At 40.9% G+C, this 27,747-nt stretch overlaps 1 protein-coding gene across 6 annotated transcripts in view; it reads left to right on the top strand.

Annotated features, from left to right (window-relative positions):
• Window positions 1-27,747, top strand: part of pard3bb (par-3 family cell polarity regulator beta b) — a 305,148-nt gene that overhangs the window by 133,099 nt on the left and 144,302 nt on the right. For all 6 annotated transcript variants that reach the window (XM_036568581.1, XM_036568590.1, XM_036568609.1 and 3 more), the window contains 3 exons: window positions 7,087-7,272; window positions 17,361-17,531; window positions 25,498-25,630. In XM_036568581.1, the coding sequence (XP_036424474.1) occupies window positions 7,087-7,272; window positions 17,361-17,531; window positions 25,498-25,630 (490 nt within the window). The remainder of the gene's footprint in view (window positions 1-7,086; window positions 7,273-17,360; window positions 17,532-25,497; window positions 25,631-27,747) is intronic.

The raw sequence follows: 27,747 nt of genomic DNA, 5'->3' as shown, positions 1-27,747 counted from the left end.
ATTTACTTAAAGATTAATTAGAAAACAACAGGTACTGAAAGATAACTACAAATAATACACGTCTGCCGTGAGGAGAGTTTTGGAAAGGGTTAAACAAACAAATTATATATATATACATTTTTTTTTTTGTGATATCTATACACACACCTGTCCGCTACTAGTGTCCTGTATGGATGGTATTGTAGGACAAAAGACCTGAGTAGTAAAGGCTGATGACCTGTGGTGCTCCCATTTGTCCCTGTTCTACCTGCTGTTGACTTGGCACTGTGAGAAACCACTCTGACTGTGTGTGTGTGTGTGGGAGGGTGGTAGGTTCCGTCTATGGCTTGTTTGGCTTTGGGATAGCTCCCCTATGAAGAGGCATGTGTAGGTCTGAGTGGTTAGACACAGACAGTGACCCGTGCTGTCGTTACCCGTGTTACTGTGACTGCAGACTCCCTGAAGACCTTACGGTCAGTTAAGCACTCAGCAAGAGCCGGCATCATAACGGAGCTTTGTTTCTCCTTTATTACACCGCAAGCACATTAAACGAATCAATTTCAGACTTCCTTCAGTTGCCTGTTTAACATCTCTTCATTGACTGTGCCCCCTCTCTCTCTCTCTCTCTCTCTCATTCTCTCATTGTCTTTTTCTTTCCTTTATTCTCTCTTTTATTTCTTTCACTTTTTGTTTTCTCTCTCTCTCTCTCTCCCTCTCTCCCCATATCTTTATTTTTTCTTTCTCTTTCGTTGTCTTTTCCTTTCTCTATCTTTCTCTGTTTTTCTATTCTCTTCTTTTTGTTTCTTCTAATTCTGTCTCTTTTTCTGTTGCTTTCTTTGTCTTCCACTTTCCATCATCTTTTTTCAATCATCTTTTCATTCTTGTTTACCTGTCTTTCTTTCTTTCTTTCTTTCTTTCTTTCTTTCTTTCTTCCTTTCTGTGTCTCTCACTCTTTCTCACTTGATTTTTTTCTGTGTCTCTCTATTTTATTCCTTCTCTATCTCTATTTCCTCTTCCCTTCTCTTTCTCCAGGAAAGCAGCTATAGACTGATTGTATGTGTGTGGTGAGTGAGAGGGTTCTGTGTGATGCTACACCTGTAATATCCTCCTCCTGTCTCCTTCCACACACTTTGGCCTTGTGTATGCTGGACCTTCAGTCCTGACATCCTGCGGCTTTGTAACGGAAGAGGCAGTCGACTGCAGGCAGGTCCATGTCAGACAGTCAGTGAAGGACAGTTCCACTATAGTCATGCTTCCTCTTCCTCCTCTTCCCCCCCTCTGCTGAGACAGTGTGGTTCTATATTGAGCTACAGAGAGGAAATGAATGGCACACTGACCGTAACATTTTATGTCCTCATCTTTCTTCCCTTTTTAGTATACATTCAAGATTCATGGTCTGTTTGGCATTGTTGAAAATCACACTCATTGCCGTAGCAGCAGAGGTGCTGGATACAGAAATGGATACATTTAAAAAGGAATAATTGTGTTATTCATACTATTTTAATATTTGAATTTGTGATAATATATTTGAATCCAGCTCTATCTAATGCCTGTGTTGTATTAGTCTTTCAGTGAGATTAGTGCCATGTCAATTTGGTGTGCTAATTTAATTTTTTATGTCAAGAAAACAAAGTACTGTAAATAACATAATTACATAAACATACATAATAACCCTACTAAAACTGGAAAACGATAGAAAGGAAAACCCAAAAACTTATTACATTTGAATTAATTCCTTTGAATTCCTTTAAATTTGAATGTTGCTTTGAAGACTGCAATGATGTCACTCTTTATCATGTCACTTATTGTCACAGTATATTAGTCTAAATGGCCAAGTTGCTGTAATATGGCATTGATATTTTCTATAGTTAAATTTGAGGTTGAACATCACGGGCTGTTTACATTAACATGAAAAAAAAATGTCTGTGTGCCTTAAAACAACATATATCTACAACTATATATAGTACTATCTATATTGTGTATATGTACTATTATATACTCCTGCTTTACTAACAGCATTTTTGACATTGTTTCCTTAGGACACCTTGTCATACCCTGTGTATTTTATCACCTTGTTGTGGTGTTTGCACTTATCAGCACTCAAACCTCTCAGCACTCAGTTGTTTAAACCTTTCAAGCAAAATATTTCAAAATGTCTGAAGTATGTGCTTTTAACAGTAGTTTGAAAAAGAAAACTGTAAAATCACAATTTAGGAAAAGGCTGCTCCTCATATCAAGGGAGACACTTTAACATAAAGTTCTAAAATATACCCAACATATAAGTAAATAGCTTTTTTAGGTTAACAGAATATTTTCTTATTACCTTAGTTAATATAAAGAAACTGTGAGAAGCTTCAGACAAAGGCAAGCTGTCCTCAATGTTTTGATGGGTAGTGTAAATATTGTAAGTATGTTTTTGAGCATGGTTGAATAATCCAAATCTTTGCATTCTCTTGTCTGCATTAAATAAAACCCTGATCTGAAAATGCTGAGTCACAGTTTGGTCTCTTTGAGATTTTGCCACATAGCAGCTAGCTGGCTTTTTCCCTGCTTGACTGTCTGTGTTTGTGGTGTATGTCTGTGTGCTCAGGAGGTGTATGATGATGAGTGCCGGAGCCCATTAGCAACGTTAATAGGTGCAGTATCTCTGCAGGGTGTGATTGGGCCAGCCGAGTTTTCCCCGCTGCTCCCTTCCGCATGCCTCATCTTAATTAAATGTCACGTTTGCTTTTAATCTGTTGCTTTGAAATGCAACCAGCGTCAACAGCAACATGAACTGTGTGTGTAAATGTCTGAATTATTGCATTGGAATTTGCTTATCTAGGCATTTAAAAGTGTTACATGGAAGGAGGATTGGTCAATTTGCTTTAATGTGCAGCTCAGTCATTTTTTTGAGAAAAAACAGTCTCTGTTGTGCAGCTCAACAATGCAGAGACCAGTCCAGCATCTGAGAAAGAAAGAATAAAGAATATGCCAGAAGCAATACCAGATGTCCATATTGGCAAGTCCACTGTCCACTTTGTGGTATTCATTTCTAGTGATTGCTTGAATGGGGATCTTTAGTCTTGCTGTGCCAGATGTGGTCTTGTACCGAGTATCTTACTGCAACCATGAGAATTTTGGGCTAAATGCAAGAGGGTGCATATACTTATTAGGTTGGGAACAAAGTGACAGTAAAAGTTAATGATGGGTTACCTGTGGCTGTATATGGGCTCTGTCATTCACAGTTATGATGCAGCTGGAATAAGTAATGTAGAAAGATTTGGCAGCTACGTTTGAGAAAAGACGAGCTCTCGGATTTATATGCTAGTTAAACAGTGTACCATCACCCACTAAAAAGCACGCAAAATGGACACCCGTTATCTGCAGCAAACAACAATAATGTTAAAAATGCTTAAATACACGTGCTCATCACAGAGTAACGCTATGAACTTTGTCCACAGCTATTCTGACAAATCGCTTATGGAGTAAGTCTGTCTAAAGTGTGGGTATCAATCTGTCTTGGCTGACAATTGTTTTTTGTGTTCCACATATTTTTGTGTTTTAAACATCAAGTTGTAAAGAGTTGGGCAGGCTTGCTAAACTATACTTTTACCACATCTTGTTGGCAAAGACATCTCCTTTCTCCTTAGTTAATGTCTTTAATTTAAGTACTTTAATGGAAGGATGTAAATGAATTGCGTTTTTTTGGTTTAAATTAGATTTAAAAAAGTATTTTTCAAATAGTTCTTGTCCATTTGGATACATTTTTTTGATGGCAGACTTCTTCACAGCCATTTCTGTGGTATCTCCTCGGATGATGTCTCCTGTAGTGGACTTGTCAGGCTTAGGGACAGGACGGTTTTAAAGCTATACGCAGCTACATCATTTTCAGATTGAAAACCTAATGCTTTCCTACAGAACCAAAAATGAACTAGCCCCAGTTCCCAGAGTCTCAGTTACAGCTGCATTTAACCCGCCATTCCTCAAAATGCATGGGAGACAAGCATAGAGTCTTCTCTGTTCTGGCAACCAGATTACCTCTGTGTATTACTTATCTTTTTGTCTAGATTTTAGCTGTGACTCCTGTCTCTAGCAGTGTCTTAGCTCAGGTGTATCTTTGGATTTGTACTGACTTAAAGACACTTTTCCAAGTAGACAACAAAGCACTTTTGTAAGTCAATCTTGATAAGAGCATCTGCTAAATGCAAATATGTGCTTATGTCACAATAAGAATATGATAGGTTTGATTTCTCCCCAGTTTTGGGTTTTCCAAGAGCAGGATGTTGTCATGTTGAGCATCACAAGCTATTTGATGCATGTTTCAACCAGTCAACCAATCTTCTCCTCTTATAATATCTTATAAGGTATGCTTTCTAAGCATGCACACATATATAACCACTGTGACCACCTCTGGAAGGATACCTACAGGTGCCCAGGTGTGCCTGTTAGCCAGGCATGCCAGTGAATCTCATAAGTTCAAAGGCAAATGAGCTGAAAAGCTTAGAACAGAGCAACAGAGCTAGTTAAGACCACAGAAACCCATACAACTGAGCAAGATGCCATTTGAAAGCATCCACTTTTTTTTTCTTTTTCATTTAGTCATGGAATGTAATATGAGACAGACCCTTGGTGAGTGTGATGGGGTAATGATTTGCGTTTTGGACGTTTGGTTTGGGCATATTTTAACCTGTAATTCTTGGTGCAGAACTGTTGTGGTTGCACACAACAGATTTCTTGGCTCTCGAGTGGTGAATTCCGGTAGGAGCAGAACTCCATGCCATACCACAGGCTGGCTTGGCCCGAATTTGAGCTGAAATGTGTGCTAGTTGCTGAGCATCTGTCCTGAATTGTGGTCTATTGTGCTTTCAGCACTAAACTCCTTTTGGTTTAAATTGGTTAGAGTTCCATCTCCTTATTTAGATACATTATACATCACTAATAATTGGCATGTTGCCCCATAAGGCCACTGCATGTGTGTGAGTGCCTGAGTGAGGCACCAGAGGAAGCCTTTTAAAGGCTTTGTTTGCTCTAGTCATTGTGGGCCACTCGGTCATGAAGGCCATAGAGGAGCAGTGGCAAAGCAGCCCCCCGAGACCCTTCACATTCTCCCTTACTGTCCTCTCAGAGCCTGCAGGGAGGTCTCTGAGTGTCCCCAAAGCAACATATTAGTGATGGACCTTCTGTTCATCCAGGCAGAACTCTGCGAGATAGAGGGAGTGGAAAGAATGAGAGAAGGAAAAGAAGCAGATTTCCTGTCTGAACAGCTGTGTATGTGCTCATCACTAAACCTTCAGAATGTCATTTGTTCTTGTACCTATAGATATGCTCATCCATCTGCTCCCGCTGATGACTCCATGTGTCTTCTTCATCATTAAGGCGCTTTCCTCACTACATGAGCAGATGCTGGCTATGCAGATTAGACACTGGCTGTGTCTGACATACCCATCAGTTACTCCTTCGTACTAGTAATGCCTTTAGTTGGAATGACTGTTCGAATGACTCTTCTTATTATTATGAGCATATCTGCAAACTTCACAGGAGAGCTTGGGTCTCTATATTTCATGGTAAATGGAGTTTTCTTTGGTGTTTTGAGAATATAATGGAGTTCTCTGTGGTGTTTTGGGTCTATGATGAAGTTCTCTTTGGTGTTTTGGGTCTATGATGGTCCCATTTCCTCCATCTTTAGCGCTGGAGTGCAGGAAAGACAGCAACATTTTTTTTGCCCTCCTGCTCTGCTGACATATGTCTCCTGCGTAAACACTGCAGAGCACATTCTGGCTGATAAACCCACGATAACTGCGGAAAATGACGTTGTGCAGTGTGGCATTTTGCACCAGTGTCAGGTCCTGGCTGGGGGCTTGGTTGTGAAATATCTGAAATGTTTGTGTTGGTGCCCTCCATAAGGTCCAGGACACTTTCTGCATGCATTTTATGAAATGTGTCTGGTGCCAGAAACAAAGTATGACATTTTATTGTGTTTGAATGGCTTTTAGACATGCAGTGACATTTTGCTGCTGGTTTAGGACATTTTAGGCCTCACCCTTTTTCACAAGGTCAGATCACTGCTCTCTCTCTCATTCTCACTCTGTCCTTGATAAAAATTTATCTGCCCTTTTTCCTTCTTTCGTAGAGTTTCTGCTTAGTATGTGTTTGTACCGAGAGAGAGAGAGATAGGCAGCAGCTAATACATCCTAAATCCTCAATCCTACAGTAAACAGTGATAAACCAGGCCTTGCTGACCCACACACACTTCGTCTTAGCCCTTCTTCGCCACCCAGCTCATCCCTCTATCCCTCTCCCAATATTTACCGCCGTCAAGGCTTCAGCCTACTTAAAGACAGCCTCTTATTTGGATATATATGCGTCTTATCCTCCTGGAGTGAGCCTGTCAGCCGGACGATCAGACGCTCTGTGCCTAATGACCAGAGACATACGGCAGGTTTGAATGTACTGCAAAAGTAGCTCTGCTTGCACTGGCTTCATTATCTTTGTATCCACCTCACGCAAGTTACCTCTTATCCCTGCACTATTATATAGATCAAATACAGACTTTCATGCGTTTGTTTTATGGCCATTTCCCCCCACCCCCTCCTTTTTACTACCTCCCTGGAAAATAAGTCGGAGAGCAGTGCAGTTTCACACTCACTCATTACTGGCCCGTTTCCCTAGCGACAAAAGATTGTGTTTTCACCACACACATAGAATAATGGACATTTCTCTTTCTCTCTCTCTCCCTCTCTCTCTCTCTCCCCCTCACACACACACACTCTCTCTCGCTCATTCCCCCCCTCTCATTTTGAAAGAAAATTTCTCTAAAAAGATGTACAGGTCATTTCAGGAACATTACAGGGAGAAAATGGAAAAAAAAGAGAGAGAGAGAGAAGAGAGAGAAACGGGGGGAGAAAATCCAGCAGGGCTCAGTGGGCATGGGGTCTCTATAATGGAGAATGGATTATGGCTCTAAATGACCCCAGCGCTCTCCGAATTTGCCGGCTTTCAGAAAGGGAACATGAAAAGGTTGTGCTATTCTCTGGTAAAATAGCACACTTTTATGTTCAAATGGAATGACCTCTCCTCTTTGTCTGTCTCTCTCTCTCTGTCTTTCTCTCTCTCTCTCTCCTTTAGAAGGAGGAAGCGGTGCGGACTGTCCTTTCTGAAGAGGGGAAGGAGCAGCTGATGTTTGAGGTGCCTCTGAACGATTCTGGCTCAGCTGGGCTTGGAGTCAGCCTGAAAGGCAACAAATCTCGCGAGACTGGAGAAGACCTGGGCATCTTCATCAAGTCCATCATTCATGGAGGGGCTGCCTATAAGGTATTGTAGCGAGTATAATGTAGTTTGGGATTTATTAAAGTGATAATTCTGCCAAAATCAAATTTATGAAGTTTATCCCTCACTCTCAGTGTAGCTGATCAGCCAAGACATGTTTGGTGTCTTTAGTTTTCCACTGCAGCTAATGAAGCTAACAAGTAAGGAAGGTTATAGCCACCAGATTAGCATTGTTCAAACTGTTTTACATATATGCACCATAGACTTGCTTATGTGGTTTCTGGCACTGTATATAGTTTCTGACAGTTGTTATTTATAAATGTACAGACAAAATTCAGGCTTCAAGATGGCTTCTGTTATTGTTTTTCGTTATATGATGTAAGTAACTGTCATACAGTATTAAAAACCACATGAGTTTAGATTAAAATCAACATGGTTTGAAAGAAGCATGATAATTCAGACATGTTTACATAATTCTCATCTAATGGCTATGAGCTACCATAGTATCCAGACATCAATCATCAGTAACCTAGTTGGTTGACTACATTTTAGCTAAAGACCAAATTATGTACATTTTATTAATGCTGAAACCATCACTTTAATACTGCCTGAATTCAATATAGCCCGAAGAGTGGCTGAAAGTTTGCAGTTCTAATGAGGAATAGATGAAGGCCACGCACTAAAATAGCAGAGCTACACGTCAGCCACATTAATAAAGAGATGTGAGCTCTGAGGCCTCAGGTTAAACATGACTCCTAGGGTTTTCGGAGAACACTGTAAATAGCCTGTTGACCCTTGTCAGCAGCAGCTGGCAAGTTCCCTTGACCTTTTTACCCCCTGATGACCCTTGAATTTGACCTTGTTAGGCAGAAAAAGGAGCTGTCAGCAGGGGGCTGAGTGGACCCTGGACTCTACTTGTGCTGGAGGGCAGACTGCAAATACATAGGCCTCAGGCATCAGGTCCTGTGACCTCTAACTATCTGTCCTCCACTCCTCTACAGCTGCGCACCTCTATTACTCACTTTCTCTCTTAACCGACCTCAGACAAACCAGAGGCTATATATTATTTGCTGTCAGTATTATAATGCTTCATAGATGCATTTAATCACATCAGGCTAGACTGTCGTCAGACTGACTGCTTTGAAAATGTGTAGGTGTTAACTAGTTATTATTTTGTTGAAGGCCAATATCAGGAAAACCAATTTTTCCTCACTTTTCTAAAATAAAAGTTTGATGTAGTATGTAAACATTGTTAAAGTTTCAAATATGCCATTCACTCCCCAGTCCATGCAGTCCATACATGAAAACTGCAAAAACAGCCTGTGTTGATTTCACTATTTTTGGGATATCACATGCATTAGTACATACATATTAATACATATATCTGCATATTCAGCCTCCAGCAGTTTAGCCCCACCTACTCACACTGAAGTTATAGTGTTTCAACTTGCACTGCTTTTGGATTGAACCACTATGCAGGACAGCCAATCAGAACAGAGCTCATGTACATATCAGTGTTAAATGCACAGTAACAAAAACATCATGTTTTCATTCTAAGGGATAAATAGAAATGGGAAAATGGCCAAGTAAAAATACATTCTGACTAAACAACACAAATGTCATAATTAGACCTCAAGGGAAAATATAAAATACAAGGAAAATGTAGGATAACTTTCTAACTTAAAGTGAATATTTCAGTCATCTTAAGAAAAAGTATTGACCTTGGATATATTTACTTGTAGTCATAAACTTCATTGTGTTCACTGTGCAAAACTGATCTTAGATCAATATTCCTACTGAGGCTTGCTAAATAAAAAAGGCCCAGGCTCTCTCTGAGGGTTTGAATCACCCTGTTTCACCATATGTGCAGTCAGTCAGGAGGAAGTGTGACAGCTTGTCTTTCATTACTCTCCCACTAACGATTCCAGGTGATGAGAGGATTTAAAATATCCTTGGTCATCAAGGAGATGGTGTTTGTGTGCATGAACAGGTGTGTGTGCGCATGTGTATGGATTTGTGCAGCTCTATGTGCGTTTTATGAGAGTTCACATGTGAATCCGAACACTTACAGTACCAAATGGAAGTTTGGACTTTTGAAAGGATGTTTATCATGAAGACATTTTGATTTTGAGGATTATGCCTAAGTGCTTGAAATGTATTTCTAAGACAAATACAGCTAGAGGGTTGATGTCTGTGTTTGAATTTATTTCCAAGCCAATCATTTGTTTATGTATGTATTCGTTTATTTTTGAAATGGCCACAAATTAAAGGAAAAACCTGAATAAATGAGTGGAGAGACAGTGACAGATGAAAGTCTAGACAAATGTACTGCATGGTGCAATTAAGCAATTAACATCTTACCATACTCTGTGGCGTGTATAAAAATGATGGACAGACCCAGCTGACTTTGATATTGGATCAAGATGGCTAGAGGAAAAGATCTAAATGACTTTAAAAGAGAGTTCATCATTGGGGCATGGACAGTGAATAAAGTGACATTCATGTTTAGATTTATGAGAAAGAGGTCAGTTTATAGGGTTGGAAATTGTGATTGAAAGTGTACATTTATTGTCTGTGATGCTTGTGCATTATAACAGTATGTAAAATATCCTAGGGAAGGGTCATTGCAAATCAGCACAAAGTTATTCTGACTGATCACTTGTATGCTATCCTAGTGGCCCCCATCCACAGTCACTGAATGGTTTAGTGAGTATAAAATTATCTATATCATATTCTATGGCTTTTGCAGTCACCAGATCTTAACCCAGTTGAACACTAATGGTAGATTTTGGACCAAAGTGTTAGACAGACCTCTGCTACCACCATCAAATCGCTAACTGAGGGAATATCTTTTGGAAGAATGGTGTTCCATTCCTCCAGTACAGTTCCAGGGACACATTTAAGCTGTTCTGGTGGCTTGTGGTGGCCTAATGCCTTATTAAGACACTTTGTTAGTGTTTATTTTAATTTGTCACACATCTGTAGTTTTGAGTTGCCATCAAGTGCTCAGCATATGTGGAACTTCCTAAGGCCTCATGAAGCTGGATGAGAGAATGCTAAGCATGTGCATCAGTGCAAATGGGGCCACTTTCAAGACCTGTTTTATAAAATGTTATATACAAATGTACACTGTTTTGGTCACTTGTTAATTTTACAAGTATTATTCCATACTTTTGTTGTCTTCATTATTATTCTAAATTGTGGGGAGTTGTGAAAGACCCTGTTATCAGTAGGTGTATACGAACTTGCTGGTATATTCCACATGAATGAGCTCCTCTTAGCAGGTCTGAAATTGGGAACAGAGCTGTTTGGTTACAGTAGAGTGGCAGTGAAAGCACTTAAATTTTAAGCTACCTCTTCATTTCCTGAGGCCTCTCTGATCAGCTTGTGCAGCAAAGGTGAGTCTATCTCAGAAAGGTGAGGCAGAGAGGGGTGCTCTCCAAGTGTATATGTGTGTGACAGAATGCACATGTCCCAGCGTAGCACAGCTCAGTGGGCTAAAAGGCCTGTTGTTTCTTCATGTAGCCCCTGATGACACCATGCGGTAATTACAGAGCAGAGCTAGTGCTAGCTCCAGCGCATTAACGCTAATTAAAAACTCTCCTTGCCCATGCTAATTAGCTGGAAGTGTCCCGAGTCTGTGGGTGGGATGTGTCTTCTCCCTAGATGCATAGAGGGAGAGTGAGTGAACGAGAGAGGAAGTAAGGGTGAGAGGCAGCCATAACTTGGAAAGAGACAACTCCCATGAATTTACGAGACTGGAGAAAATTGCTCGGCCTGTGTCAGCTGTTAGCATGGTCAGAGTGCACTCTTCTCTTTGTTTTGCTAGACATGGTCAATGTTATCTCTCTCTCTCTCTCTCTCTCTCTCTCTCTCTCTCTCTCTCTCTCTCTCTCTCTCATGATGGACTTGGATGCGGGCTGAACTATTCTGGTTCTTCTCTGTCTTCGCCGTACTGGTAACAGTTTGATATATCATTAATTATAATCAGTGTAATCAGTGGATACTGATGCTGACCTTCAAGTTCTAGAACTTGCCATATTTGCTACATTTTTGTACTATTCTTGTTCCTTGAAGCAAATAATTGGAGCCCTGCCTTCTTTGATTATCTGACTCAGGTGTTTTAGGGCCTGGAATGGAAGTTAGTGTTTTGAGCAACTTCATTTGGCAATGCAGAGACCAGTTATTTGGTTTTGTAACCCCTCTTGTGACTTTCTTCTTTGTTTAACAGTTATGAAACTAAACTTTGGGACTCCATGAATTGCTCAGTTTAAAAGCCTGTAGATGTTTCTTTGTTTCATGATATAAATCTCCCACTCACATTCTAACATGCACTCCCATAATCACACAGTAAAGTAGTGAGATTGCTGTCTGTGGCTTTGCTGTGTGTGTATGTACTTGGGCATGCAGAGGGCTGTTCCAGCTTTGCTGTTTGTGTCTGTGTGTAAATGTGCTCTCTGTGCTATTCTTATGCCCTGCTGGGTCTAGACTAGGACCGCTCTGCTTAATGAGCCATTTGCACCCATCAAACATCATTTTTCTTTTTTCAAATTCTTGCAGTACTACAAATTATTTGAAACCTGTGAAGGCGCAAGGGATGAGCATACAAGCTTATTAGAATCATTTTAAACATGTATCTCCCACCAAATAGATTTTATTTTATTAAAAACATTGATTCGGAACTTTTAAATGACAGTGCATCTATTTTCTAGCTAATCTTCCAAATTAAAGACTGTAACATATGTCTGCCATGCTGCTTCAAAAAAATGAAACAAATGTTATTGCATACTTTACTATTAAGTTATCTTAGCAAATAAAAGAAATTCCCCAAACTCAGAACTCTATATTTACAGTTTACTTCCTATATTTTCCAATTGGCAATGACAAATGATGATGAAAACCTGCTATTTATATTGAGCTAGAAATGCTAAAGCTAGTTTTCAAACTTTAAGCAGGGTTTTGGGACATCTGTTGTAAAATCCTTCAAATTGTTGGTAATTCACATTAGAGCATTAATGCTGATCATATCTTCAAAAAATCTCAACAAAGGTTCTTTTTGAGAATTAAAAAAATACAAACTAAGAATTATCTATTGGTTAAATTTTATTCATCCATTATTGAGACTGGTCTTACATCATCTGTTTGGCATGGAAATACAGATTTCCAAACTTGTAATAAATTGCCAGTAAAGCTTCAGAGATAATCAGATTATCGTTTCTTCAGTTGACTCTGTTTTTGACTCTGCACACTCTTAACCAACCCGTTTCAAGAACAGCATTTTCCCTTCTGCGATAAGGTTACTAAACCAAAAAAAACTTAAAAGTAGTGACTATTGTAGTCTCTCTGTAAGATTTCCAACCTTTGTAAGGAAATTTAACAAATTTTGCATATTGTATTATATATTGTTTACTGTACTATATTGTATATTTCTATGTATTGTACAACAACAGAGTTGAATTACATCTTGTTGCACTAGATACAATTTCCACCGTGTGGCAATAAATGAATCAATCAACTCCCATGAAGCACTGAGCACATAATAAACTATTTTTATTTCGAGACTATGTCAGTCATGCACATTACAATGTTGGCATTGTCAGTCTGTTAATAGATCCAGCCCCTTTCAGGGCTCCATCAGTCATCACATACAGAAGTCAAACTTCCGTGTGGGACAAAAATAACAATACTGAATTGTAGTATGAGTGACGAGATTGGCATGCCTGAGTATACGCTGCAGCTTTTCCAGGTCACAGCAAGGTGCCATTTTACATGTTTATCTTGTGTGTTTTCCACACTCAGTCCATCACTGGACCAGCTCAAACATGTAGTGTAGTCAAGTACAGTCATGCAGTGCTGGAAGGATTTGGAGGAAAATACAATCTGCTGATTACACTACAGTTATGGGGCTCATCTCTGACAGCCAGAGAGGAAGTCAGGCAACTGGAGTTCTGGTGCGAAGACAACAGTCTCACTCTGAATGTGACCACGACAAAAGAGATGATTGTAGACTTCAGCAGGGCGTAGATGAAATTGGCGCTACAAGCAGAGCTAGTGGAGGGGCTATAGAAAGCTGGGCTTCTTTGGAAACCGGGCCCAGTTACCACGATCTAACCTTTATCTTCAGAGTTTACATTGCACAGTCACTAAGGATGCATTGGGGGCACTCTATGACGCAGACTTCAAAACAGACACCCTAGCTGCATTCCATTCCACTGGATCCCTAACAGTAGTTATATTCCCCACATACTTGCGCACAGGATGTCAATTAAGGGAACAGCAGTTGATAAATACCTTTAATCGGAATGTGCTACAGCGTCATAGTTTTCACCGGACATTAACTGATTGCTGGGTAAACTTTCTTACAGCTTCCTGTGAAGTGATAAACAATTGTTCAATACTCCCTGTGCAGTTTGAAGTTCCCTTCCAACAAAACTTTTTCCACTCCCTGTGGAAACTTTTCCACTCCTCTTACAATGTCTGAATGTCCTGTGCAGTACACTTTGCAGGGAACTACAGAGGCAATTGGAATGCACTTCATGAGAGTTGTGGGTGAGTTCAACCACATAAATTTGAGGAACATTTTCTCTAAATTTTACCAACCTTTTTTTTATCCCAACAAGGGAAGGAAATACACTGGATCAACACAAAAGGGAGCATACAAGGCCACCCCCACCCCCACCTTGTACTCAGACCACAACAATATGTTGCTGTTCCTTGCTTACCTGCTAAAAAGAGAGAAACTAAGTGTGTGGATGATGTAGTGATCACAAGAACTGTGAAACACTGAATACCGAAACCACCCAAGGCTTTGTACTGAGTCCCCTGCTGTACACCCTGCTCACTCACAACTGCATCAGCAAACATCAGAGCAATCACATCATCAAGTTTGCTGATTACACTACAGTTATGGGGCTCATCTCTGACAGCCTAGAGAGAGAAAGTTAAGAAGCTGGAGTTCTGGTGCGAAGACTTTAATCTCACTCTAAATGTGACCAAGATAAACAAGGTAATTGTAGACTTCAGAAATACGTGGGTGCCTCACCCCCCTTTGCACATCAGTGGTACAGCAGTGGAAACGGTGCATACCTTCAAGTTTCTGGGAGTGCACATCACTGACAACAACTTCTAGTCCCTGAACACCACCTCGTTAGTGAAGAAGGCACAACAGTGCCTCTACTTCCTAAGGAGACTGAAGATGGCTGGCCTGTGCACACCCCTCCTCAACTGCTTCTACAAAAGCATCATAGAGAGCATTTTGACCAGCAGCCTCTGGACTGTTTACACCACTTCCATTTGCAAGAACGCTATGGAGCATCTGGGCCAAGTCCTCCAGACTCATGAACAGTTTCTTCCTGCAGGCACTCAGATTGCTGAACGGATCTACCTGATGGACCTCTAAACATTTTCACTGAGCTGCTGCCTCAGCCATGCAACTCACTTTACCTGCTGCACTTCACTTATGCAACCTCTTTACTGTGAAACTTTTACCTCACTCACTTTATATGCACAGTCATTTTATTCTGTACATTGTCTGCAGTTTTCTTAATCTTTGTGGTTGCATTACTAAAGAATAATTGTTAAGTGTCGGTGCACTGACATATTTAAAAAATAAATTTGTCACAGAGATTTTGACCACTGGTGTTATCGGGACTCCATTACATTTTAACACAGTATTTTAATTCTATTAAACTGCTTTCTTGGGTCAAGGCTTATCAAAGAGGAAGCATCTTAAGGCATGATAAGGCGGGTCAACACTTGCTCACTATGTTTTATTAATTTATTAATAATTTTGTTTATCAGGCAGCACATAATTTCTGTGTGTCACTGGTGTTATGTGCTTTAATGGCTGGGTAATTTTGTCATGTTTGTAATGCCATATATCATTTTTATTACTGATTTTAACCAGAATGTCACTGGAGTCACAGTCACTAGTGTTACACCATATTCATATAAAACCAGCGACTTCTAAAATTTGTTTGGAATTAAGCTCTCCTTTTTGCATATATGATAATAGGAGATGTTAATGGACATATTAAGATTATTTAGTTTGGGGATAAAAGAAATTTTCAAAATGTGTGAATGGTGAATGACCCCTTTTATTGTATTTATTGTCTGTCTGCACCATTGTCTGCTCCTGTTCCGTGTTAAATGTGACACTGTGTCCTGGGGAAACTACGTTTGGTTCCTCTCTCAACACATCTATGATGAGAAGAAATCATAGATGTGTTGTATAGATATAGAGATAGCCATATAGCTAACTTTGACTTTGATACAGATGCCCTGTTAACCAAATTTTATAATTATTGGCTTCTATTATAAGTGTGTTTCAAGTTAGTATGTCTTTTTTTTAGTTGTTTTCTAAGTGCAGTAAGGCATTAATGTAATTGTGTGTGGACATCAGTTTTACGCTGTAGGTGCGGCATATTGAAAAACGCTGGTGTATTCCTTTAATTCTGTCAGGCAGAGAGAAAAACACAGAAAATACTGAGTAGTTTAGAAGAGAGAAACAGGTGGAGACCCTGAGATTAAGAGCTGAAAATGCTTGCAGAGCAGTTTGCTGGAAAATGCAGAATGAGACATTTTCACTGTCTGAATGTTTGACTGTTAGAGCCTGGGCCATTCACTCAGCCTCATGATCTCGGGTGGACAGGTCTGCTCAGGCGGAGAGTGCGATAATGACCACCCATCTCCGTCATCTCCAGCCAGACAGTGCTCATGGCTACACCTCTTTCAGCATTGTCATCTCCATTAGGGCCCCCAGTTAAAGACCAGGGTCACGGGTCAGAGAGCATGGTGATGTGTGTGTGTCTGCGTTTTTAAGTGTACACATTTGTCATCCCTGAGCTATTGTGGTGTCGCTACTGACAGACACTGCCACAGACGCGTAAATCTGTCCCATAAACCTTCATTAATTCACGTATCTTGCACTACGTGTCCAAAAGTTTGTAGACATCTGCTCATCCAATGCTTCTTCCAGTGGGTGTTATTCCACTTTCCTGCAGTAACAGCCCCTACTCTTCTGAGAAAGCTTTACCCTAGATGTTGGAGCATTTGCTGTGAGGATTTGATTGCAGTCAGCTACTAGAGCTGAGGTCAGGTACTGATGCTGGATGATTAGTTCTTGATCACACATGGCACTGAAACTCATTCCTGGAGAACGCAGTTGCACTGCTCTACAGCCCAATGCAGAGCAACCCCCGACATTTTGGACATGATGACTGTAGGTTCATGTGTGGCAGCTCCAGAGAGCCCTTTTCTACTAGCAGTGCTTTTCTGTGGAGGGTAAACAGGTTGTATGTATGCAGTTGAGCCCCTGTGTCGGAAAAGTACCTTAAAGTAGCTGAATTCACAAATAGATGACCTCATTTCACAACCTCACAAATTGAATGGGGCTGTATATCCAGTTATTGATAAGCTCAATTTTGTGAAATTTCTGTGTATTGGCATCAGTATTTGTATTGTAATCCAGTGAGAGGTGTGAGAGCTAGATACTGTTGTAGTATCATATTAAATGTACAAATGGACATGTCATCTGTGTAATTCTGTAACAGAGCTAAATCCTTTGAGTGAGAATGTAGCAGACTGTTATCAGTCATTAGTGATTAGCAATTGTCTGGCTTATATCTGACCAGCTGTTACTCTACTTACCCCACTTTTCTGGTTTAACTCTCTCTCTCTCTCTCTCTCTCTCTCTCTCTCTCTCTCTCTCTCTCGCCTGCAGATAAGACCGCCAGATCAGAGGGCTCTGGTGTGAAAACTAATTAATATTAATCATAATGAACTTTAGGGCTTTTTACTCTGCATGTAATATGCATGTCCTATAATGTGCTTATACAGCGCCATAGAGACAGAGCTGCTCTGCATGGGGAGCCATTGCTCCTCGACAGCAGGCCTCCACGGCCCCAGCTTAGTGTAGAATATAGACAGCTCTAGGCTAAGGAAACGCTTTAGAAGTTCATTCAGATGAGGTGGTGGAAAGTCATGGTTTTAGCCCTTAGAAAGTAGGTCAGAGCCTAGATGTTGTGATGAAAATGATTCAAGTCAGTGCTATGTGTTGTGAACCACGGGTAACTCATGAGAATTGTCTTTGTTCAGGCTTGATCTCAGTGTGATTGATGCTCTTGTGTTTGCAGGATGGCCGCCTGCGAGTGAATGACCAGCTGATTGCAGTGAATGGAGAACCACTCTTGGGGAAGTCCAACCACGAGGCCATGGAGACCTTGCGGAGGTCCATGTCCATGGAGGGGAATCTGAGAGGGATGATTCAGCTTGTGGTACTCCGAGCTCTACTGCCATCAAGCCAGGTAGACCCCTAGCCCCAAAGCCCTTGCCAGATGGGATTTTAGCCCTGGAGTCTTGTTACCTTAGCTGCTTACCCTAGTTGTATAGGCCTTTTGCACTGGAGCCCTGTTACTCAAGCCTTGTGGCCTAGCTACATAACCCCCTAAACCTGGAGTCTTATTAGACTGTTTTACTAGTCTAGCCAGATAAGGCTTTAGCCCGTGAACTGTGGGCTGTTAGCATAGACTACTAGCCTAGCTGTGTAGGCCCCTAGCTTTGCAGTCCTGTTAGCCTACCTAGGTAGGCCTGACTCCGGAGCCCTGTTAGCATAGTCTCCTAGCCTAGCACTTCTTGCTATTCTGCTGCTTTTCCTGCCTTTAATGTGCCTCGGTGAAGCACTTGCTGCTAAAAGGAGCAGTTTAGTCAGAGGTGTTGAGCATATTCATAGCTTGAAGTGCCTTTTCTCCACCATGCACAGAGATTCTCTTTGACCGAGGTCAACGCTACGCCTCCAGGGAAAGTGATATCACTGCACACCACCACAATGGCATTTCTGTGTGCTTTCAGTCTCCATTGTGTGCCATTTCCCTGCCGAAGCACACACTTGGAGTGTGTAAGTGTGGAATTGAATATGAAAAGGGAACAGTGGAGCATTAGTGGTGTGTGTCAGTGGAATTAGAATGAGGAATGAATACATTGAAGTGTAAAGCCCCCCCACCTTGTTCTGTCTTGTACTCCCTCTGTCACACATTCCTAACCTCTCTTACCCTATGTCTCTCGCCACTCTCTCTTCCTTTGTTTCTCTCAGGATTGAAGTTAGGTGCTGATCTGTGAAATACTGCTGTTTCACCCAAACATGAATACTAACCAGCAGTGGTAGTTGATCCATTAGAGCCACCGTTTAACAATTTTTCACTCTGATGGTACTACGGAATGCACAGTTATCTCACTCTCAGGAACACTGACACATATACGTTCCCATGAAAGTATCACTTCGGTACTTTCACGACTAGCACTTTATTATTAATAAGTGTGTTTATTGCATAAGGCCGTTTAGTGGATTTATTGAAATGGTTATAGAAAAATGTGGAAAACAGTGTTAGTTCATTTCAACTCATGCGAAAAATTTAGTTTAGATGTGCTTTCTGATTTTAGAAGAACAGGATGCCCCACTGTTTTGAGCATTGTAAAGGTGATGGAAAGGCTGACCTGCTCTATAGACAGTTGTACATGCAGGGAGCATGTACATACCATGCTTTTGTGATTGATATTACTACATGGGCTTGAGAACACTTTCATGAGCCCCTCTGAAATGAGCTGATGCACAGGGGAAATGTGTCTTGTGGTCTGACAAGTCAGTCTTGCAGATTGTTTCTGGAAATAATTGACAACAAAGAGGACTATCCAGATTGTTACCAGCTTAAGTTCAAAAGCCAGGGTCTGTCATGGTATGGGAGTATTAGTGGTAAATGGCTTTATACTGTAAATAGTATTATGGTATTAGTGCTCATGGCATGAGTAACTTGCACAAGACACCATTAACTCAGAAAGATATGCACACATTTTGGATCAACATATGCTTCCTTCTAGACAACATATTTTTCAGGGTTATCTATGCTTATTTCATTATGACATCTATCCACATTCTGCATGTGTTACAACAGCATGGCTGTGTAATCAGAGTACAGGTGCTAGACTGGCCTAACTGCAGTCCAGACTTGCCTCCCACTGAAAATCCGAGGCAGCTTATGAAGAACAAAATATGACCACCAAGGCCCTGTACATTGCGCAGACTTTTGCTTTTGAAGCTGGATCAATTGATGTCCTGAGTCCCTAAACAATTATTAAGTATTGTTAAAAGGAAAGGTGTAATAGATGTAACACAGTGGTAAACATGCTCCTGTCTTGACTTTTTTGGAAAGTGTTACAGGCATCAAATTTGTATTGAGCATTACCAAAAAAAATCATAAAACTTCAAATTTCATGTTCTCTGTTTAATACAAGTCTAGCATTTCACTACTGTCCTATTTTTTTATTAATTAATTCGTTAATGTATTTATTTTTTTGGGATTGCGATTTGTAGTTAACCCTCGTTAGCTCAAGCCCTTCTTGCCAATTTTGTGTATGTCTTGTTTTTCTTTTTTATATTTTAATTTATGTTTGTGGTTTGCTGTTGATGAAAGCTTTAACCAGGACAAAATGTGCAACATTCATTTATTGGCTTGTGAAGGGTAAAAGGAAACGTGTGCTCTAGAGGCATCTTGGTGGAATTCTTCAAGAGCATGTTTACTGTGTGCAAAAAAAATGTTTTACGCTAGAATTGATTTTTGGTTCTCTGGATATTGACAATAGATTATTTGGAAAGGCTACAAGGCACTGATAGGAGGGTTTTGGGCAGAAGCCTATCCACTTTCACCCCATCCATTCTCCTGAGCTGGTAGAATTTACCTCCAGCAGAGTGTTAGAGCCTATTCTCCTCCCCTGCATCTGGCTTACAGAGCATCCATATGCTCGCCCCAGGATCCTGCCCCGAAACACTCACACACACAGTCTCCAGCCTCATCACACATTGTCCCCAAGGCTTCCAACTGCTCCAAAATGGTGTGTAATTAGGCTGGACAATGAAACAGCCCCTGTGGCCGTCGGATTGATGGTTACTACGGGCCCTCCATAGGGGGTGGCAGTCTGCGAGTGATGGACAATGGCTTTGCAGTGGTGAGATTGTTCTTCTGAAATAAAGATTCATGTTCATTATGTTTTATGGTCTGTGGAAGGGCCGTCATGGCCGTCAATGGGGCGTAGCAGGGTGGGGGGCGCAGTAGCTGATGGGGCGCGATTGATCCCCTGCGTGTGGAACGGCTGTGGGAGCTGCTGGGTGTGGATGGAAGATGGATGCATGGGTAGGGGGCCGAATGGATGGATTGGATAGGGCAGCAAACAAAATCACACAGGTGAGAGTGAGTGTGGTGCACATGGCTGTTACTAGGAACTGACTTATATGAAAATTGTCTCCAGTGGACATTTTAAGGACATAAAAATTTAGTGATAATATTGGTCACTATAAATTTTGCAGTTTAGTTAAACAGGGCTTCACTGACTGAAACAGTTATTAACTGCAGATGGTCAAATATGATTGTCATTTCTTGGTTGTTTAATTTTGTTTGAAGGCTACTTACACTGGGACTTACACATAAGCACTGAATAATGTGTTTAGGTATTTGAGTGTTTATGAACAGCTTATGTCAGTATTTGCAAGATGGTATCAGATGTTTATGAAGTAAATGATGTTGTATTGACACATTCACAATAGTCTTATAAGTTGAACAAACGTCCATCAATTTAGTTTTAGATTAGTTTTTGAGATTTAGCTCTTATTTTTATTCTTCGTATTTTCTGTGCTGACAGAATTTTTAATCTGTTTAAGGTGTTTTATTTGCAGCATGTTCACCAACACTGAGAAACCCATACAACCTTGATTGTTGACCCTGATTGTTACAGCATTACATCATCCAAAACAGACAGACATGAGGATGAGTCGGAGGAAATGTGATCATACTTCAGTAAATAAAACATGACCGAAAATATAAATCTCCTGCTGGGGAAGTCTTGTCTTATATTACTTGCCTTTTTGTTTTTAGGGTCTTTTAATTAATTTTAATCCAGAATCAACATATTATAAAAGTATAAAAAAGTACAAAAAGTTAACTCCTGTCTTGGAGCTATAATTAAAATGCATCTTTATGTTCTTTTTACGTTCTCCAGAGTGCAACTTTGCTTTGAGGGAAATATAATCCTCCACGTTGCTGTGCCTAAAACCGCTTTGTGTCCATTTCCCCTGACCTAACTTCACACTTCACTAATTATGAGCTCTCCCAGAAACATCAAAGAGCAGCTCTCTCTGTGCGATTTTAAACGTACCCCCCCCACCCTACCCTCCAAATAAAAGAGAAACAAGAAACAATGAAGCAAACTGCGGCAAAGGAAATGGAAAGTGGTCAAAGGAAAGAAAGGGTCAAATAAAAAAAATGTACGTGAATACAGATTGCTTAGTGCAAAAGTTATTGTGTCTTGTCTTCAGTCTAAATGCCATTATGCAGCAGCCAGATCTAATCACATCCTTTTCAGCAGCTCTCTCAAGCAGCCATCTAAATAACTGTGTGATAATCTTGTTACAGTGTAGGCACTGATAATGAGAAGCAGCCCTGGGGGGGGAGGCTGGAGGAACTGCAGCTCAGAGACTTTTTCCATTCCTTCTGCCCACAGGACACCGTGGCCTGCACGGTCTCGGAACCTGGGGGGTCTCCAGGACCTGCCAGGTTGCTTTTGTTTTACACAGCAGGTTCAAATGAGTTCTTTATTTTCTTGATTAAGACAGAAGTGGAGATTGTTGAGGCTGTGCTAGTGAGTCCTGGAGCTGCGCTTATGTGTGCAGTCAGCCCTTATAGAAGACCGCGTGCAGGGATGAAATAGACACAGGCCATGGGAACCAGACCAGAATAATTTTCATTCAGGGCTTCCCTATTTTACTCACTGTCTTACTCCCCCACTCACTCAAATATCTTTCATTGTTTCTCATTTTTGTTCATACTGCTTATCCTGTTTTCTTGCTCGTCTCTTAATAAAGTAAATGAAGCCATGACCACTTGTTCCACTCACTCTGTGCCTACACAGTCAGTCATATGCACACATGGTGTTACTATATTAGTGAGTATACCCATGTAACAAAAAATACATATTACAAAATACCCATGTTAACCAGTAAGCATTGTCAAGTGTGGTAGCTGAGTTGCTTGAGCAGTTTTAGGCTGTGGTTTGAGTAGCTGGTGTTGGTATATAACAGAGTTGATGTTTAATAGTAGACTTTCATGCAACGTCATTTCGGTGCACTGGCGCTTGCTTTTAGCGTGGATTTAGCATTATTCTTATTTTGACAGCTAATGACCTCAGAAGATTCTGTGGCTCTTGGGGGGGGGAAATATACACAGGACAAAATGTTTGGAACATTGTTGTCTACCTCACTAATGTTGTTGTGGCTGAATGCAATCAAATTCTCACACAACATCTAAAATCAACATTTAGTGTAAAGCCTTCCCAGAAGAGTAAAGGCTGTTACTGCAGCAAAGGGTAAACAGACTCCCTATTGATACCCTTGAGTTCAGAGAAAAGTTGCATGAGCAGTTGTCTCCAAACTTTTGACCGAATGGTGTATTTAGTCCTCACAAAGTACTAAAAACATACCGTCACATGTATGTAGATGAACACTGATCCTGTTCGTGTACCTAAACTGATCTGGCTTTTTCTCACTGAAGTTCTGTTTAGGAAGATACAAAATTCCTCCCATCTTGCCTAATTCAATCTGAGCGTACCTCTCAGTGCAGCTTAACAGTAGTTTGATGAGCATTCTAATTCCTCACACCAATCCCTGAGCCTGGTGCTTTTCTTCTTGCAGCCTCAGCCGGGCCAAGTACAGGTGGAGACGCTGTCTCAGTCATTCCTGTGCTGCGTCAAGTTCTAGAAATCTTAAGCTTCTCTGATCTTTATGATCTTTGGATCTTGCCATGCTGCTGCACTAGCACTTTTTTCTTTCTCTTCCCCATCCCTTCATCCCTTTTTCCCTCCATGTTCTGACCTGATTTGATGTATACTCCTCTTTTTTCTTTTCAACACCCCCCCCCCTTCTGAACCTCCTGCTCCATTTCCCTGTTCATTTTCATTGATGCCCATGGATTTCCTGACTCACATCCTCTTTGTGAAATTGCAAGCTCTGTGCTCCTGTGTCTTTTTTTCTCGTAAGAATAAAAAAGGCAAATGGCAAAGTTGGCTCAGGATTCCTCATTGATCCCCCTGCTGTAATCTAATTTTGGAGCCAGCACTGTCTCTTCTTTCCTCCAACCACTCCTCCCCACAACCCCAGCTGTGCTTCCCCATGAACCTTCAATCTATATGCTAGTGCTTTAGTTAGTCTTTTCAGACCCACCGTCAGCAGCCTCAGCCAATCAGCACCTGAGATCACGCTCAGAATTTTGGTGCCAACTCTTATATGGCTGGAAAATTTTAAACCAGTTGTCACCAGTCATATCCAAAAAATGCTGGTTTGACTGCAGGTTTTCATTGTGACCAAGCAGCAGCACTTTTGGTAGTGTCATGATGGGGGGGCGGGGGTAGCTAGTGAGTGGGAATACATCAGTCAATCAAACAGTATTACAAATGTTCTTAAATAAACTATGTCATACAGAAAGCTAGCATTAGTGAGTGCCTCCTTTATACCAAAATCAAAAATTGTTCAAGATAATAAGATAAAAGAGAAAAGAAAAAGACAAAAACACAATTAAAGTTTAAGTTGGGGTACAAGCTGTGAGAAAACTGAATGAGCATGATGTATGAATCCAACTGAATTCAATATGAACAGTATGGGCCCGTCGGGTCTGGGCAAATATGTCGAGGTCTAGATCACGCTAAAGAGCGGGGGACAAGATTAATAGAAATCATAATCCATTACATAAGTTTTCATGTCTGTATAATACCAAGGAATGTGCAGGGATTTCTTGTGGTTTCCACACCTGATCTTCATCCAAGTCCACTGACTTAAGCCATATTTTCCTCTAGAAGCTTAAAGCAAATCCCTGTTACCTCACTCTGCCTGAAAGGCAGTGCTCTGCCAATCAGATAGAAGAAAACAGGATGCTCTTGAATGGCAAAGAAATGAACCATTGCACCATCTTCTTCCATTCAAAGAATGAAGTGCCTGTCTGCCTCAAAGGCTTGGAGAGCAGCCCTCTTTTGTGTTGCCCAGAAACTGTCACACGCACACAATCATGCACCGTACTGGAAAGAGAAGACCCACCTTCACTGCCAATGCCAGACACTCATTAAATACACCCCTGATTTTAATATATATGCCCTCAGTTTACTTTCCTAATGGTCTACAATTAACCAATCGCAGGCAGCTTGTGCGCTGTCTGTACAAGCCATTAGAAGACACATCTGATGGGTTGCACTGTGATTGCCTCTCCAGCATTTTAAATCTGCCAATCGTATTAACATATTTCACCATGTGCCTAGACCCCAGGGCTGGATAATGAAATGATGCGCTCTCTCTCTCTTTCTCTCTCTCTCTTTCTCTCTCTCTCTTTCTCTCTTTCTCTCTCCTCCCTTCCCTGGAGACAGCGACAGGAAATCAGTAAAATCTGGGCAGTTCCTTCTGCCGCTGACGGCTGCACTAATCAGAGGAATTAAGGGCTTTTTCATGATTTGATCCTGCAAACTTTCCTCACTGCTTGTTGTTTAGGTCTTGATGGAAGCACCATCATCCAACATACAGCCTAGTATTTGCTGTCTTTGTGCTTTGTGAATGCTAATGCAGCTCTAATGCTGCTTATTGTTTATGGGTGGTGGGGGGGGTTCACACTATACGCCTTTTCTATGGTGTGTGGTGGATTTTTTTCTGTTGTATTAAAAGTGGGGGACTTGTTTTGCTCGCTGTTTTTGCATGCTGGGCTCATTATGTTTTATGTGCCCTGCATGGCTGTCTTTTGTGCAGAGCACTCCAGTCACCCTGAGTTGAAAAAATTTCAACTGGAAGCACTCAAGTAGCCTACAATGTAAGCTATTTAAGCTCTTTTTTCTGTGTTCAAAAGGAAGATAAGCCTTCAGGATTTCACGGATCAAATTTTATTTTTTTTTTATTTTATTATTATTATTTTTTTTTTAGGTTTTTACACACAACACCACACTTGATAGTTCACAGTAGATCATTTTCTAAAGGTGCAAGGTCTGTCAGCCTATGCATATCGAAACAACAGCAAGCTAGCATTGCTCATTGACCGTTAAGACACTTTTGTTGCTTTTTGACAATAAGATGTGCAGCTAGAAGCTATAAGCCCCCCCACCCGAAAAGTCTAGTTCTCCTAATTCTCAGATTTCTAATTCTTCTCTGTAATTCACGTGATCAGCAAAGTGACAGTGTGTTTTTCTTGCACACTCTTCCAGGAGTACCCAGACACCCGGAAGATTCTCAATCGATCCTTTGATAGCTGTGTGGGGCAAGCCGGACCGCTCAGCCAATCAGACAGCCCACTGCAGCCCACGATGGTGATGAACAGCATCTACGAGCGATCCGTGGGTGAGTGATGGACCCTGTTTTCTCTGTCCAGCACAATGCAATGCAATGCAGGGCTTTAGATTAGATGTCATGCAAGTTTAAATTTCACATTCAGATTATTTTGAAATTTTTTTTGCAGTTAGTTATTGTCAAAAGTGCTTTAGGTCTCTCTACTATTAAATCGAGCGAGGGCTTTTATACGGTATTTGCCCCAACAAAACCTGTTGACATCAAGTGAAATAGGTAAACTGCTATACAATCCATCACTGTGATTTTTGCTGGAATTACCATTCATCACAGAGCTTTTTACCCTGCACGCATAACCATAATTCCATTTACGTCCGCTTGCTCTGGTGCTTCTGCCAGATGCTAATGTGTGTCTCTGTAGCCGTATGGTATGGGGAATGTGTTAATATGTCTAGACGAATACAGTAAGTGTGTCATACAAGCTTGTTCGCACTTTCTATTTCTCTCATACCTCGAAAGATTCCCTTACCGCTGCCATGTCTCTAGCCGCATGTTCAACCCGCCGGAGAATTAGGGCGCATTTACGATTCTTTTCATGTAAAACATCTGTGTGTGTAGCCTGTCATGTGGACCATCCCTTCAGCTGAACATGAAAGAGGAGCACTACTCCACTAGGATTTAGCAGCGCTAGAAAGAGGGTTCAGATGGAGCTCTGTGCTGCATTTCCTGAGGTGTGTCTGAGTGTGTGTGCTTTCACTGAACACTTTAGCTACCTCACATCTCATTTAGATCTGTGGAACACAGTAATGAGCAACATTACGACAGTGCAGTTTCACCGAACCACTCTCACCTTTTACAACCATAACCACAAATATTGCTTTCTTTTTCTTATTTATTGCTGTTGATTTGATGTTTCATACATATATACTTTTCCTAATATTCTCTCTCTTTTTCTCTCTGCTTACAAGCCAGTTGGGAATAATTCAAGGTATGGCCTCCTCGTGAGTGAAGCGAAAATAAAAGCTGTGCTGTGTTTACTGTGTGCACTTCCTCTTTTTTTCTCGCTACTGACCTTGATCATTATGTTAATCTTATGAATTTTATCTAGGCCATGTTTGCACATACGCAGCAATAATGTAGGCTGTTTAACGTGTAGAATAACAAACTGTTTAAAATGCATAGTGTTCTCTTCAAGAGAATGGCGAGGGCTGTTTTTTTCCCCTGCATGTTTTAGCCATTTGGGCTAATAAAGTCTGAGCAAAGACATTTACAGTTGGCTGGTTGAGCTGTAAAAGAAAGCTAATGACTGCTTATATATTTATGCATGATGTGCTCTCATTTGAAGTAGCTTTCCTCAGGAGAGCTGTGTGTAATTACAAGCCAATTTATCAGTAGGCCAGAAACTGTGGTGGACTCTATGCCATGGGTAGATATGGATGCAGTAACCCATATGCAGTTGATCAACCAAGACATGTTTGATTTCGAAAATTTCTGTAGTTATTTACTGGAGCTACGAGGCTAATGTTGCTAAAAAGCGACGAAAGTTTATACCTTTGCAGTTAGCATCATGCAAACATCATGCATGGGTAGATGTGGATGCATGAATATGTCTGTTTCTGAAAAAGCCTGTTTTAGCTCCTCATCTGGGCAAGGCCTCGAGTGGCTTACTTTTACAGAACAGAAAAACCTTGGCAGCTTAATGCATAATATAATTTGTGTGCAGTCAAATATGTATATCAAGCATTTTATAATGACTTCAAATGTCCCACCAGCCTTATTTCAAACCGACACTGTGCAGTGTCAGAATGGGTAATCGGAAGACTTACTTAGGGGTTAAACCAGCAGCCCCCACCTCTAGTGGTACAGCCCCAGTTGTAATGGAGTCTCATACAGTGAACAGAGATTGTATTAGATGAAGTTAGTTTCTTATTTTCATTTCCTCTTCCACCTTAAATGAAGTAGTTACATTCATACGCCTGTGCAGGCACTAACGTGTAACTGTGGCACTATTTAAGGTGGAACAGAAATTTGAAAAAGAAAATTCAGTGCAGTAATGTGAAGCAGTGCTTGCCTGCCAGGACAGTATTTTTTGTTTTTAACTTGGCTTATTGTCTTATTGATATCTCTCAGCTGTCTGTTTTTAATATATGTCATCTGTATTGGGGTAAATA

The sequence above is a fragment of the Colossoma macropomum genome, unplaced genomic scaffold (genome assembly GCF_904425465.1).
Source record: "Colossoma macropomum unplaced genomic scaffold, Colossoma_macropomum, whole genome shotgun sequence".
NCBI lineage: Eukaryota > Metazoa > Chordata > Actinopteri > Characiformes > Serrasalmidae > Colossoma > Colossoma macropomum.
Note: the sequence above shows the minus strand (reverse complement) of the source record. Positions and strands in the feature narration are given on the sequence as shown.